At 42.9% G+C, this 15,982-nt stretch overlaps 1 protein-coding gene across 1 annotated transcript in view; it reads right to left on the bottom strand.

Moving 5' to 3' along the window:
- Window positions 1–5,105: 5,105 nt before the first annotated feature.
- Window positions 5,106–15,982, bottom strand: part of LOC119375078 (holotricin-3-like) — a 33,210-nt gene continuing 22,333 nt past the window's right edge. The window contains exons 3-5 of the mRNA XM_049411151.1: window positions 11,364–11,465; window positions 5,792–5,866; window positions 5,106–5,185 (exon numbers count right to left, since the gene is read on the bottom strand). Of these exons, the coding sequence (XP_049267108.1) occupies window positions 5,106–5,185; window positions 5,792–5,866; window positions 11,364–11,465 (257 nt within the window). The remainder of the gene's footprint in view (window positions 5,186–5,791; window positions 5,867–11,363; window positions 11,466–15,982) is intronic.

Here is a 15,982-nt window from a genome sequence, read left to right as displayed (position 1 = left end):
TGGCTTCATTTGTGAGCCGTTACTTTGTAAAGATTATTTTTATTTTGCATTAATGAAAACACTTACGAGCATCTTTGGAAGTGGTATCTGATTCGAAAGTAGCTTCTATAACAACTGGTGAGGCACCGTTGAAAGCACGACGTAATAAAAAGATAATATTTTCAAAGTTAATACTTTATCACTTTAGATCAAGCAACGATAAAGTGCAGCATAATAAATCCCAGCATTGGGCTACTGGGTTCATGATAGTTTTTCGCAGCGCTCATGAAAAACAATCACAAAACGAACACATAAAGATTGACAGACACATAAGCACTAATAGACCTAAGTATAGGGCAGTTTTAATTGGTGGCCAGTATTCTACTGTACGGTAGTGATATGTTTCCCTGTAACTGATAATTAATTGTTCGTGAAGCACATTAATCTTTTTATGTAGTTGTCATCTGATGCGAAGGGCCAGGACAACAACTGTTTTTGCTATGTAAATGCTAATTGCAGATCCTCCACGTCGTTACGACCATAACCCTGCAAAGTATGAAGGGCATTACAATGCGAACTCTTCTAGGTCTGCCTGCATATTGTTAGATCACAGGTGACTGCAGCATGAGCTTTGTCCAACAAAAGCTTTTGTCTGATCAAGTAGCAAGACAAGGGAAACAGAGTGAAGCATGTGTACTTAGTATAGAAAATGTGCACGCTAGAAACAGCTGCAGGATACGAGAACAAAGCACAATGCGTATGCGAAAATTGAACTGAAACAATAGCCTTTCTGATACGAAAAATATGGTCTGTAATGAAATGTTTCGCTACACACGGGCATGAAAGCGCATGTTCAGGAAAAAAGTTATATGCTTTTACAGTTCTGTAACCTTACACACTTACAAGGTTTTCGCATGAGTCTTGTCGTCTCGTTTCTTCGGTTTGTAAGGTACCATTTTTAACATGAACTTCTTCATGAACAACTTGTAGGCTTGGGCTAGTCGGTACGGTTGTGTGTGTTGCTTTTTTTGTCGTCGTTTCTTTTTCGCACTGCTTCTAGTTTTCGTTTCTTCAGCAGTTTTTAAACTTATATATTAACTGTATTTAAATAATTCTTATTCGTCTTATCAAGCACTAATATTGTACATCGACATGCGCCTGATGTGCGTTAGTCATCCTCAAAATCCTGTGCATGCTCACTGCATTAAAATGCTCATTCAAACGATCTTCAAGTAGCTCTGTTTTTTGCCAGCCTAAACTTCGAAATGCGTGCAAACTTGCTGATTCCATCACACCACTTTCTCATCAACCAACTTAGACACTGCGCTCCATATCCCTTGGTTGCCACATGTTAGCTCTAATAGGTCAACAATATATATAGCTTAGGTATTCATGGCCTGGATGCCAAGCTGCAGTACTTTACCCTCTTTGTCAAATAGTTGACAGCTGTCCCTGTTTTCTCTGTAATCCATAAGTCTATTTTGCTGTCTTTTGAGGTTGTGACTGGGAAATTTTCTTCAACTTCACCTGCGGTCGTCATTGTTACAGGTTTGCTTTGACGGCAGCCTGTACAGTGAATTGCGATGTTCTTACGGCATTTCTAAATTCAACCCTATCGGAAACGTTATGCAACGCACAAACGCTGCAGTACATTCTTCATAGATTTCCGAAATATGCACAAGTATGTTCAACTGCTGCAGCATCATATGAAGACATGGAGATGCTTGAGCGTGACCGTGACGAGTAGTACGCAATAGCGGGATCGGGGCCAGTTGTGTCTTTTCATTCGCTTACCAGGCTTCTCATCTCAGTGAACACCTCAAGATCATCTTGATGTGCCCATAACCGATGGCATAATTGTACACCTGGAAATGCATTACTCCAGCTTGCAGAAAACACTATAAGAAACATCTGATAGCCAGAAAAAGTTCTAAAATCCACTAATCCACTCACTTTACAATATTAGGGGAATTGTCCGAGGGGCTCATTTTCTGTATTATACATAACTAATGAGACCGACTGGCATTTAAGCCAAGGAGAGCAAGGGGGACATTGTTTGTGGTACGTTAACTGTGTTGTAATGATTCTCACTTACACGGACTCTCTACCGTCCTTCGTCGCTTTTCTGTTTTGTATCGCAATAGAAAGCGTACCGTCTGAAGTGTTCAACCCTGCAGTGGTTTCTCTAGAAAGTGAGTGGAAATTTTCAAAACATAATTTTTCGATCTCCGTTCGGTCTTCTTCCATGGGTAGCAGGACGCCCACAACACTGGTTGGTGGATGCGATGACGATTCTATTGCCGGTGAAAGTCGAAAACTGGCACCACATGTAGTTTTTGCTGGCTTGATTATGTTTTGTTTAATAATAAAGCAAATACCATAGTGGTCGTTTAAAGCACGCAAACTGTCAAATAAACTGTTATAACCACAGCCTGTCCATCCTTTTTAGTCAGCCTGAAAAACCGCAAGTCGAGCTGGTAAACTTGGCCCGTTCCAGCAACACTGGTACGCAGGCGTTGTGAAACGAACTGTAGTGGTTCCACTCATGCCAAACATGCCACTAAAACGAACAGGAGACGTGCTTCACAGAAGAACAAAAGGTCTCTGCTGTTTTTCAGTTATGTTGCGGTGTTGTGCTGTTGCGTATGCAGCATGACAGCCAACACGGACGCCTTGGTGAATCGGAATCCGAAGAAAAAATGTTCAATGTAGAACCTTGGTGAATGCTGGTATCCACTATACGCATGAGGGCTCGCAGGCATGGTTCGAAATTTTCCTGAAGTCAGTCGCGCTGCTATACGACCAAAACGTTTCTTCTTTTTCTTATGAGCGACCCCGGGCGCCCTGCTCGAGTTGGCCAGAGTGATGGCCAAATTTTCGCAAAATCTACTGTTCCACGCGTTTGCGTCCTCCTGACAGCGCTCGAAAAATGTAGTTCTTGCTTAACAAAATTCTCTGGGTAATGATGTCGGATTAACTATGTAGTGTGGCATAATACGACACGCTCTCATGATATTTGGAACTTTCCTCTTTGTGGTTTGGCTGCGCATTTCCTGTGGTGTAGTATTCGCTTATCTGCAATGGGAAAAAATTGGGCAGTCCCACGTACCGTGCAAATCAATGTAATGCGAAGCATGCGGCGGGAAAGTGACTGTGGCGTAATTTTTTACATTCAGCAAGACGATACGAAATGGCGCTAAATATAGGCGCAAATGGTATACACACACATATATGTTGAAGAGTCGCACATGTGGTGTATATCCAGTTGTTTACAGTTGCGTAATAATGCCAACAGCAACAGAGGTATTACCAACACCAGACGCGGTAAGCCGATATGTAGTGCTTATACTTGTCCGTTATGATGGAGAACGCACGCACGTTTCTCGAACCCGTGTGCGTGTGTAGAAGGGGTTCTTGACAGTTCTCCCATAGATAGCGGTGAGCGCAATGCGTTTGTTATAGTGATTTATGTCCACAACGTAGACCTCGCCGATTCCGCTGCTTGTCAGTGTGTGTTCGGTGTCTGGCGGCCGGCGAAGTGGGATGAGGCCTACGCTGAAGTTGCACATCGCCGTGTTATTATATCTGCCCATGCCTCCACAACTGCAATGAAGCCACGTCCCGTGGACGAAGAAGTGAGCTTAGCGCTCTAGGTTTCATAAATTGCTAACACGCCAGTTTCTGTGACCAGCGTCTTTTTCGAGGTCGTGCACGGGCGAAGACGTTAACTTGACATGACGCCTGTATCGTAGGAGTAAGTATGTAGTGTATATTGCTTTCTTGTAAAATTGGATAGCCAGCACCACAACCACAACTGACGTTGCACCGACATTACGCCTACATAAGGTGCTTTTACAAAGCAGTTTCCAGACCTGGCGTGCCTCTGTGGTAGAATACCTTACTGCCACGCAGAATGCTTCTGTTCGATTCCTGCTGGGATCCTAACTTTTATCCTTTGCATTCCTCGGGCCAATGCTGCCGATGTCGGTTTTTCTTAACGCTCTCGCATTTAAGATACCAATGTTTGTTCTCGCCGTTCCTGGGTAGATATAGACTGGCAGTCACCTGTGGCGCATACCCGTACACCGCGGCCCGTGGTAAATGGTTATGTGCCACACGTGTCTGGAGGAAAGGGTTTGACGACGTACGCTACAGGATGTTCATGTTATTCACGTCACGACCAGACAGTCGCATTCGTCAAAGCCTCTTAGCCTCCTATGTCAGTTTTCGGTCTACACCAAGTTAACGGGGTGATCATGAGAGCACATTGACGTTGGCGGCTATATATATATATATATATATATATATATATATATATAAACGCTCAATGTGCCAAAGGTTCACTAAGAAATGCTTCGCATTTAATCACACTGGTGTCACGTTTCCCATTCATTATTTATTCAGCTCTATTATCCAGTAAGCATGCGCATTTAACCTCGTTCAGTAAACTTTATTGAAAAATGGAAAGGGGTGCCGTGGGCGGCATTCACTTTTTCTTGCTGCATATATCCTTTATTGTTTGCTGTTTGTTTTCAGTCGCTGAAAATACAAAAAACACAAGGCCTCAATAAGCAAACAAGAGAAAACGTCAAGAAAAATTTTGCTATGAATGTTCACATAAATGACATTCAAATATCACTTTCCCGTCGTTTGTCAGGAGCTTGAAGTCTGTATAAATAGCTTTTACGACAACTTTTATTTCATGACTCAACCAATGATAAAACTTGAAAAATGAAGTCATGATTCAAGCTCCATGCACGTTGATATCCTTGTTCCAAGATAGATTATTCATTGAGCGCGAACTATTGCAGTCGAGGCGCTCGACCAAAATAAATGCATCTCATACATCTTGCCAATTTATACATCTACATTCATACATCTTGCCAATTTAACACTTTTACCATGAACCAACATGACCAACTGTCCGCTACCTAAACGGGTTTAATATTTCAGTAGGTACATAAGAGTACAAGTCCTCTCTCTGTATAAAGATAGCAGAAGTTACCTTATGGTGCCGTTTACAATCTGCCGATTACCACCATCATGAAAGCACCAGAGGTAGGAGCATCGATGAACATTTTATGGCGTCTTGAAAAAGAAACTTCTCGCATGAAGTTGTAACCTGCCTAGTTGTCTAACCTGCCTAGTTGTCTGCCGAATGGAACCACTATAAAGGACACGTCGAGTATGACGCCGCTCGCATTTTCTGCAAAAAAAGATATACAATGCGTGTTTCTAGCAGGTCGTATAAACCCACCCGCCACGTTGGTCCTGTGGTTACGGCGCTCGACTGTTGAACCGAAGGTTGCGGTATCGAATTCCATTCGCGGCGGGCACATTTCGATGGAGGGGAAATGCTAGAGGCCCGTGCACATAATTGAGGTGCATGTTAATGTACATCAGATGGTAAAAATTTCTGGAGCCGTCAACGACGGCGTCGCTTATGATTACTTATGTCATGATTTTTGAACGTAAAACTACTACAGTTATTCTAGGTCCCATTAATTGTTTAAATTAAGAGTAGCAGAACACTGAGGTTGCACTGACTGCGGGACATCTAGAAACGTGAGAAACATTGCGCAACTCTCACATTCGCCAACAAAAACAGAACTTAGCATCACATGTCTCCCAATAGACGCCCTATCAAAGGACAGCTCGGGCTGTTTTATGGTCGCATTATATCTCTGTGAGACTGATATATAAAGTATGGTTTAGGAACAACGCTTACCCATACATGATGACACACATAGGCTACATATATAAAAGCCCCCGCAACTTGCTTTGACACTGTGTTGCGTGCACGTATCATTACTAAAGTACCACTTCTTCAAGTAACCGGAACAGTTCCCCGGAGACGCTGAACATTGTGAATTCCTCTTTGTCCTGCCTGCAAAGTAAAAAAAGAACGTGTTTTCTGCTTCAGTGGAATGCTCGAAATATGATATCTTAAATCTCTTAAAACACTCTTTAATGAAAAAAGTTTATTCGCGCACGCTTTAAAAAAGAAAAACTACCGCTTAGGAATGTGTTTGTCAGTTTATGCCTCGATACGTAAACTGGAAGCTCCATCTGTTGTATTCAAAGCCTAATTCAGTTTGACTCCGACACTCAGGGTCAGCTTGTAATTTTTATTACACTTCCTAAAGATTAATACAGTTAAATCTCGATATATAGATCTTCAATATAACGAACTATCTAATTTTTCACTTCCTCATGCGGACGTATTTTGAACGTCAATATGCCTAAACATGTCTCTCCGTGATTTAAATATAGGGAAGTTTCAGTGCTGCCGCAGAGGAATACCGAATTGGTGAAGTCAAACTTCTGTTGGGACCAGTCGTAAAGCAGTAGACTGATTCAGCTTTGCTTTTAGGCGATTTTAGACGGGAACTCTTGGTTTCATGGCGTGCGACGCTTATGGACGTTGCGAGTTCATCCAATCAAGCGGAAAGCAAGTAGATTGGTTTGGTGAGCTTGATACCATCAGCGTCGTGCTACTTCGGGCGTTGCCCGCGAATTCGACGACAAGCGGCAGTGCCAGAACAGGCACGTCAGCTTCACTTATTCGAGTTTACCACAGCACGTTTTACGTGCATTTCTTTCAGGATCAGGCGAGACTTTCGGCCGCTGTGAAGAGGTCTTCGCCAGCGCAGCATCTTCCGCTGACGGCGGATCTTCAGATCAAAAAACTTTTTGCCTCTTTCACGTTATAGAAGCTAGGTTTTTCTACTGCCGTATTGTTCAAACATTCTCCCAGCAGTTATCGGGCAAAAAAAAAGCCTTTTGCGAAAATATTTTGGTTAAAAAGGTCAAATTTCAATTGAAGAATATTATAGTATAACGAAGTTAAATGACAATTTTATCGACATCGTTATAGGCAAGGTTAGCTGTATCAGCCTATAGCAATTCGTGAGTTAGGTTGCTGTTTAATGTCGCTTGAACGAACTACAAATAATAGTGGAATACCGGGTGATTTATAACAATATATTGTTGCAATTCTCTGAGCCTTGCATTGGCTAGCTAAGAGGATTTCGGTTTTTAACTTAATACATTGAATTGGTATGCGTTCCGAAGCACTACATCGTAGAAATGTCGGGAGCTTTTACTCGAGGAACGGTGCATAGGCAGAAGCGCTAGCCTTTAGCTAGGAACAATCATTCACTTATATACTCCAGTCATTTTCGACAATATTGAGAAGGCTTGCTTTATCGTGAACCGCTAATTTTGCAAGTTTCAAGGGCATTGTTTTTGTAGCAATTGTAACGTGCTATATATGTGACTGGTGATTATTTTGGTCTATTTACAGAGTTGAGGCTTTGCCAAGTGTGTAGCGATGATTTAAAATGTAAGAAAATGTGCTGCACAGAGGCGAAAGAAAATTTTCTAAATAAAACATAGAGGTCCTTTAAATTTAAAACAAGAATAAGCCATATTATTTTCATGTCGGGGGATTAGTAATTATCACTGTTGATTTTAAGGGCGTAGTTCTGGAATATCGGTTAATATTTGACATTTCGTTTTAATTTTCTTACTTAAAACACTCGAAGTTTCTTTTGAAACTGCCGTAATTAGGGTAGGCGCAAAGCAATCACCTTTCGGTCACAACTAAGGCGATTTCAAAAAAATGTTCTACGGCTGTTCTAAAAATGCACTACAGCTCTTATCGCCGTTCTTTTTGTGTAAGTGTCAGCAATAGGTGGCACAAGAATATGTGATTTCTCTTCTGTATAACTGGATAACAAAAGCAGTATGCTTAGCGCTGTTAGAGTCATACGTCAAAACGAGGACTGGAGTTTATGTAAAAGGCCCATTCCTTATAGTAAGGACAATTTTTATACGAAAGAAATAATAAACTCAGAGAGTAGTATTCATGACAGTAACATATTTTAGAGAATGTTACCTGTATTATTCCCTTATTACACTACCAGTGCACATAACTTGTTCTTTCATTGTAAACGTGCATTCGTGTCCATCCAACGCCCTGCTGTGACCAAGTCACAAGCTCCATCCTTTCAGAAGTGACCAATTTTTAGTTCTTTCAGAAGCGCATAGTAAAGAGCACAAGAGCTTTAGCTATCAGCAGTGCGCTGTGACTTGAATACTACATTCTGAATGAGAAACATACACACCCCTGTCTATGGTATTCCTCGTCTGAGTAAGAGGTCCCTAGCACGACCCTGGCCGCGAAGACATAATTAGGAGCCTGAGCGCATATGGTTTCTGAACATCAAATATGATTGACAGTAAAGCTGCATATCTAGTGAAAAATAATAGCACGACTCCCAGAAAATTCGCAGCTAATACTCCTATTGTAGCTTTATACTAGGCATTGCATATCCGTATTGTCACTAAACCTACATAATTCAGCAAAGTACGGTGAAAATTCTGTCGAACTCTGCGCCAAAATTGGTATCACCATTCCTCCCCTTCTAAAGAAAATTGATTTCTAAGCTATCATACCCACTGCTGAAAATGAGGCCCATGCCTCCATGTCTAAAAAATGCGGCCTGGCTTGTTTTAATTTATTAAAAGAAAGATTACACGTTTAAAAGGGACTTAGTTTTTGTATGTAACCTTAATATGCAATAGTTATTTGTGTATTTCATTTTCCGAGCTAACTTAAATGCAACATAGATTGTGTCGTGTAAAGTGCTGCTTATGTTTTCATCATTCGTGTACTTATGTTTTTATGATCGTTAGCCTATCTTTCTGCCCACAAGAGGATTACAGTCTCACCAATGACCTATATTTAACCAGTGCTGCACAGGTAGATCGCACTTGCTAGCTAGAGGTATCTTCACATGATCTGACTTTTGCCAGTTATCCAGTTATGGGCCGCACTTCTTATCCTTTGACATTTAGAGAAGTCAACAGAGAATGAAGTCAAGACGATCATAGTGGACATGATTAAAATTTTTAACAGTACAGTAGTAATCGTCACATAAATGAAAAAAGAAATAAAGTAAAAAGTTATAGCAACTTCGCAATAGTGGTGCCAAGCCTGAAAGAAGAGTGAAGCTGGGTGGTGGGCTTCCTTGTTTCTTTATTTCTTTCTTCTGCTTCTTTCTCTTTCTCTGCGTTTTTTTATATCGGTTTATTCTACTTGTTACTTTCTACTCCTTTCTTTCTATTTAGTTTTCTCTCTATCTCTATTTCTCTCGGTGGCGGTACGTAGTAAAGTGGGGCTGCAGAGCACGTCTGGGGATGAACAGAACAGGGTGGTCTTGCGCCCCGGTAGCATTGTGAAAGAATTTAACTCGCAGGTTGACGAAAATTGCGGCTTTTACGCTCGTTTTATACAATAAAAGTGTAGCATTTACGTATTGATCAATAAAATCAAAGTGTGTTGATGTGATAGACATTGATTTATTTTCTTTATACATTCCATAATAAGGAATTCGGTTAATTCGTACATTTATACCGATCCTGTGAAATCCGAATTAACGAGCTTTTGCTGTAACATTTTGACATCCTTACTTATGTTGTCGCCCATATGCTCTGCGCTAATGTCCTTTATGTTTGTATGCGTGTCTGCAGAGGCGTATGTTTCCCTAAGGACAGCCGGTTCAGAGTTTACCGAGGTGCGAGAAAAGTCAAATCTGACTAACTGTGGATTGAAAGTGACATAGATAAAACTATTATATCGTTATTGATATCAAGAGTTCGACGTTTATTTGTGCAAGATTCATTCCAGCATTCGAGTACATGTACAGAAGGAAGTGAAAACTAAGGCTGCTAACGTATGCGGCCCGAGGAATGCGAGCGCCCCCCCCCCCCTCTTATCTGCGGAATTGAGGCCTGTACGTGTGTGTGTGTTTGTGTGTGTGTTATTTGGTGTCGTTTACCATGGTGGTGATGAAAACATCCTTAGTGACAACGAAGTGGAAGAAGTAGTCGTTTTTAAGTGTCGCACACCTCTGATAACTTAAGCAATTGCCCGTGTCCACCCACTGAGTGCACGTCAGACCTCGAAGGCGCCATCGAAAAAGCCCCCTTTGTAGTTGCTCTTAGGTGGCGGTGGCGTGAAGAAGGCGGAGGAGATGAATGATACACCAGGCTTCGCAATCTCTTCGCGCTAGGTGCCGTACTATTGTTTGTAGTTGAAGAGAAAATTGTTGAAGAAAAATCTCGAACATCAAGTCAAGGGCCGACGGCTATAATCAATGAGTATTACAAGCTCCTGGGCTCAGGCTGTAGCCTGGAATTGGTGTCTGAAGCTGTGCCGGCACGCGCTAAGCAATGCGCGTAACGCAGCTGCAATACTGGCTTTTCCGCCTAACTCCGTGTAATGTCGGAAATCTGCTTATTCTTAAAACTTTTGCTGCATTTGTAGTTCTGTCTCTTTTCTCTATCTATGGTTTTTTTTGTTTATGTAGTGTTTACATAGTGCGATTTCGTTTTTAACCGGGAGTATGTTGCGGCACAACGTAAAGTTTGCCGACCTCGTCCAGCAAGCAAAAAAAAAAAGCAAAAACAAAATGTGATCACTGATGATACTGTTACGAAAAAAAAGGAAACAATATATGCTCACGCGCTTCATCTGACCCTATGATCTTGAGGAAGCGGCGCAAATGCAGCAGCTAAATGTAGCATTGTTTTTGTTTCCTCACTTTGCGGTGTGGTAGCCACGTCACCACGGCCATCGTAACTGTACAGGGTTATGCTGGGATCTAGACTATCCCGAGGTCAGAAGAGAGAATGATGGGTAAGCGTAAACACAACATAAAAATAACGAATACGAAAAGGTCTCGCGGTCTCTAAGGTCTCCTTTGAGATCACTTGCATCACTTCATCAGATATTTACGCCCTGGGTACCGAAAGGAACTACAGTTTCTATAAGGAATGTAAATACACTTGAAGCTTTATCTAACAAAGTGATTGGGACACTCGAATAATTTCGTTATATCGGGAGTTCGTAAATTTCAATAACGAATTTTTCGGCTCTTCGAACTCTATAATTGCAACGTTGCAAAAACTAGAAGCTACTAGCGATTGATCTTGCCACGAATCTACATCTGCGTACGTGAAAAGACCGCGAGAACGGCCCGAGGGCGGCGCTGAGATGGAGCGTCCCATGTGGTCCGGACACAGGGCGCACGATGTCCGGGCAATGGAGATAAAGACGGTTACGTGAAGCAATGACAGGCGAACGATATGCGCAGACACGGAGAACGAATGAAGTGATCGTGCGAACTGGCCGTTCCAGAAATTGTAAGTTGACGATTGGCGCCATGAATTCACGAAAGCAATCACCGCTACCGGTACGACCATCCGGTATTATTGGTTGGTTGTGCTTCTAAACCAAGGAAAAGCAACCAAATGCGGGCATGCGTTTCGTATAGCAGGCATCAGAAATGAAAGGCAGCAGTGTTTGCAACACTTACTTTTTGGCATTGAGTCTTTTCCATTGGTCTTGTCTGTCGCTGACTCACTGCCTCCCTCTCCTTGACCACCACCACCTCCTTCATTGCCTTTATCTTCGCCACCTGCACATAAACATGAAATGGGCGTACGAAAGCATTTGCCGAAGTCTGGTTGCGGTGTGTTTGCTAATAATAAAATCATTCGCCTAATTCGTTTAGCAGCACTCTTAGGCGTTAAACAAATAAACGAACTTCATGCACATATTGTGGTACGTGCGCCTGGGTTATAAATTGATTAATTCAGGAGTTGCAACGGCGTCGAATTTTGAGGTGTATGCAACAAGTGTCAACACCGCATGACAAATGTGCATTTCGTATTTAGTAAGCGCTTCTCACAATCGGTGTATACGAATCCACAAGCCGATTAACAGAGAAGAGCGAAACGATATATAACCTCCTGAATTTTGCATCCCCAATACCGCGACCTAATGACCAATGAAAAGATTAGGCAATGCCGATATTTCTACTGAGATTTAAGAAGGCTGTTGATGAACGGAATAGAGTGAAATTTTTGCTCCCAGGTGGACTAACATCTTCATTTGCAAGTACTAAAGTAAAATGTTGCATTGCCTTCGTTGCCGCATTTGACGACGCTTTCCATGTATGGCTACTTCCGCTATCCCTTGCCGGTGACTCAGTGGTTACTCGGCTACGGACCCGACAAACTCACGTTTATTCACGGATAGTCAATCACATATCAGTGAAAACGAAATGCTAGAGGCCTGAGCAATGTGCGCTCTCAGTGGACGTTAAATAACCCCTGCTGGTTGAAACTGTCCGGAGCACCCCACTACCAAGTACATGGTAATGGTATTGCGTTTTTGACACGTACAACCCCTCAAATAGTTATCATTATTTTCCAATAATTTGTTATATCTCATGCAGCACTTTTGCATACAACTAAATATAGGAGTACGCCAATGCAAATTCATTTGTAGAGGCAGACATGACTAACAAATATGTAGTAAAACATATCCATGAAAATCCTCTCCAGAAGGACGCAAATGATAGCACAATAACTAGTTCATAATCAACAAATGTGCACTGGTATGACAAACAATGCTCACAAATAAGCGTAATATTGTAGTTGGGTAAGCATTAAGAACTCGCGAAATGCACCACCTGGATTCGCGAAGTGTGACTGCCCATGCCTTCCATGATTTAAAAAAATATTCCAGCCGATGAGCTGGACAGCGGAGTCACCGTCTTCGCGGCTATTTATAACAGTCAGGAGTGAGCGCACATTTGTCTCGTCTCATATTCATCCACCCGTGAGTAGAAGCTGCCAGTGAATTCGAATGTTGTAGGCGACTGTAAGTCCAAAATTGTGTTATGCTGCTTTTGACAGCATGGCAATGCTTTAGCTAGATATCGTTGAAGAGTTTTGTAATGTACCTCAACACGCAGCACTGCCGGTGCTAGGAATCGTGAACGTGGAGCTATTTAAAGAAACGGCGTCACCGCGGGATACAGAGCACGCATGATGCGACTGATAGGAAAAAATGGTGGGGACACGTATCTAGTGCAATGATGAGTACGGCCCGAATTGGCCTCGATCGCCATTATTCCTCTGACTGTATAACAATTGGGTATTATTGAAGTAGCCCATTATACAGTACCATACCAACACGATGGACTCAGTTTCCACTACAGCCAGGACGTGTACCTTTTTGCTGCGTACCGAGACAATATAACGTTCTGCCATGCTGACCATAAAAGCATAAACCAGCTATTTAACCTGTTCGAAATTTTTATGTAGTAAGTTGCAGCAGGAAACACTACGGAAATGAGTACGGCATCTTGGGAGAGAGAATATATAGCGGCCACGAGCGACTTCTGCAATGTTAGCTACGGTTAGCTACCAATAGCTAACCATTGTGGTCGTAGACATGGTCGAAATAAGAAAGAAATCTGGCAGCCACTCTGCGTTTTGATTGATTATTTTAAAAGCGAATGGGTATATTATACCGAATGAATAAGACATGCATACCCATACCTTCACACAGATCCTAAAGTTACGTTCCGGAAGGCATTGTTGAATTTATTTGTTGCAAGGCTAGAAACTTTGTCGGGGGACCACAATGGATACAATATAGAGGCCGACACGTTGTCCTTGGACCACATTTGGGCTGTGCCTTCGTAATAAGAGATATATATGACGCTATCTTACCAATCGTTTGCATAGATCCATGTACAGCGCAAGTTCATAATAAATGGCTCTAAACAAATTCAAATCTCCCTCGGACCAGGGCTGTGAAAACATTTTTAAACTACGTACCGTTGGTGTAGATGTCAAGAGTTATCTGGATGGGGAAAAATCGATGGGCGAATCTTTGTTTTTATTTTAAGAAACAAGAAGTGAAAGACGTCTTTCTCGACCGCTGTGATGCCCTTTTAAGGGGGTGGGGCAGATTAGGTGAAAGAGTGGACGTCTTGAATCATACTGCCAGGAAGGTCGTGCCTGTATATATTTCTTTTATTATACCTCTGGCAGTTTAAAATGAATATGACGTTGGATCTGACATGATTATGCTATCCGGCCTCCACAGTATCACGAACAGTCAGAATGCGCTTAGAAATGCGGATGAAGACTTGAAATCTTTTAGGCTACCTTTTCAGGAAAGCTATAATATCAGGAAAACACTGCTAAAATTGGGCGAAGTCACGCTTTGAACACAGTGTATATATATATTCATTGATTCTGCTGCACTGGATAATGAAGAGATTAACCCTACATTAACCAGCGGAGTTAAAGAAATACTTGCTGAGTTCAGCAAATGCTTGCTGACAACATCATTCAGCCATCTACCATCCTATGGGCGTCACCGGTTGTGCTGGTAATAAAGACGGCTCATTGTGGTTTCTGTGTTGATTATCGCAAGTTGAACAACGTTATAAAAAAAGACGTCTATCCGCTTCCTCGCATAGACGACTGACTCGACCGACTTCGACACGCCAGATACTTTTCATTCATGAATCTGCGCAGTGGTAATTGGCAACTCGACGTCGATGACCATGACCGGGAAAAGACTGTGTTTGTTAACCCGGATGGACTCTGAATTTAACGTGCTTCCTTTTGGGAAATGCTCTTCTGCTGCGACTTTTCAAAGAATGATGAACACACCTTTGTCCGGTCTTTGACGACGTCGTTGCTTTTTCGGCGACTTTCGAGCAGCACCTTCAGCGTCTTCGTGCAGTACTTGATGTGCTCCGAACAGCTCACCTGTCACTCAAGCCCGAAGAATGCCAGTTCGGCTACGAGGAGTTGAAATGACCCGGCCATGTCGTAAGTCGCAACAACATTTACCAGATCCCACCGAAGACCATTCGACCGACTCAATGGACCACCTTCAAATCTGACATGGAAGATGCTTGCAGTGAGGGTCTACGATCTGGGTTTCAGCAAACAATTAGGAGTACAGTGCAAAACGCCACCCGCACGTTGACAATCTCTTCCACGTGAAACGATCTCGACATAGAGTTGGAACGACTTCGAGCACTGCGACGCCGGGCGGAGCGTCGATATCGGCGCTCGAAATCAATCCATGACCTTAGGGCAGCCAGGAGGATGCAAAAGAAGATTCAGCGTCGCATGGATAGGTTAGCGTCGGAAGGTTGGACAAGGTTTTCGCAGATGCTAGACACCCGAAAGCCACTTTCTCACATCGTAAAACTGTGCAAGGTCTGCGTTGCCTTCCGGAACAAAGATTTCCGTTCAAAGCGCTCGCACTCTTTGAAGGGAGGCAAGACATCGATGTCGCAGAATATCTTTGTCCGTCCAGATTCTCCAACTGGACTCGTCCAGATTCTCCAGCACGAGGTGACGTCCTCTCCTGCCTCTCCTGGTCCAGATGGTATACCATATCGAGCCTTGTGCAACCTGGGAGAAGCCGCAATGAGAGAATTGCTGAGCCTCTACAACTCCTCATGGCAGGATGGCAATGTTCCCGACGACTGAGAAGTAAGCCGCTTGGTGCCCCTCTTGAATCAGGGCAAATCCCCACTCGAGCTCGTCGCGTATCGCCCAATTGCACTAGCCAGCTGCGTAGCAAAGATGATTCAACAAATGATCCTTGGCCGGCAGAAGTGGTATCTTGACCACTACAAGATTTATCCGAACTCCGCGGCAGGTTTTCGACGTGACCGCTCTTCCATCGTCAATGTAGTTGATCTCGTTTTGTATGTTCAGCACGAAAAGTCCCGTAAGCGACTATCTGCAGCTTTGGTCTTAGATGTGAAAGGTGCATACGATAACGTATTACACAAGGCCATTCTCGATGCACTTGCGGCGGTTGGCCTTGGTGGCCAAATTTTTTTTTGTGGATTGCAAGTTACCTGGCTGCAAGGTCATTCTTTGTGTTTATAGACTATGGCCCAACTATACGACGCTATACCTCCGGAGACGTTCCTCAAGGCGGAGTTCTCAGCCCGACGCTATTCAATATCGCACTTATTGGGCTTGCTGACTACTTGCCAACTACCATTAAGGTTTCAATATAAGCAGACGACATCTCTGTCTGGACTTCGGCAGTCCCATGTCCTAGGATACGTGCACGGCTTCAAAGAGCAGAAACTTTGAC

This window comes from Rhipicephalus sanguineus, chromosome 11 (assembly GCF_013339695.2).
Source record: "Rhipicephalus sanguineus isolate Rsan-2018 chromosome 11, BIME_Rsan_1.4, whole genome shotgun sequence".
NCBI classification, from domain to species: Eukaryota; Metazoa; Arthropoda; class Arachnida; order Ixodida; family Ixodidae; genus Rhipicephalus; species Rhipicephalus sanguineus.
This window is presented reverse-complemented; position numbering and strand designations above follow the sequence as displayed.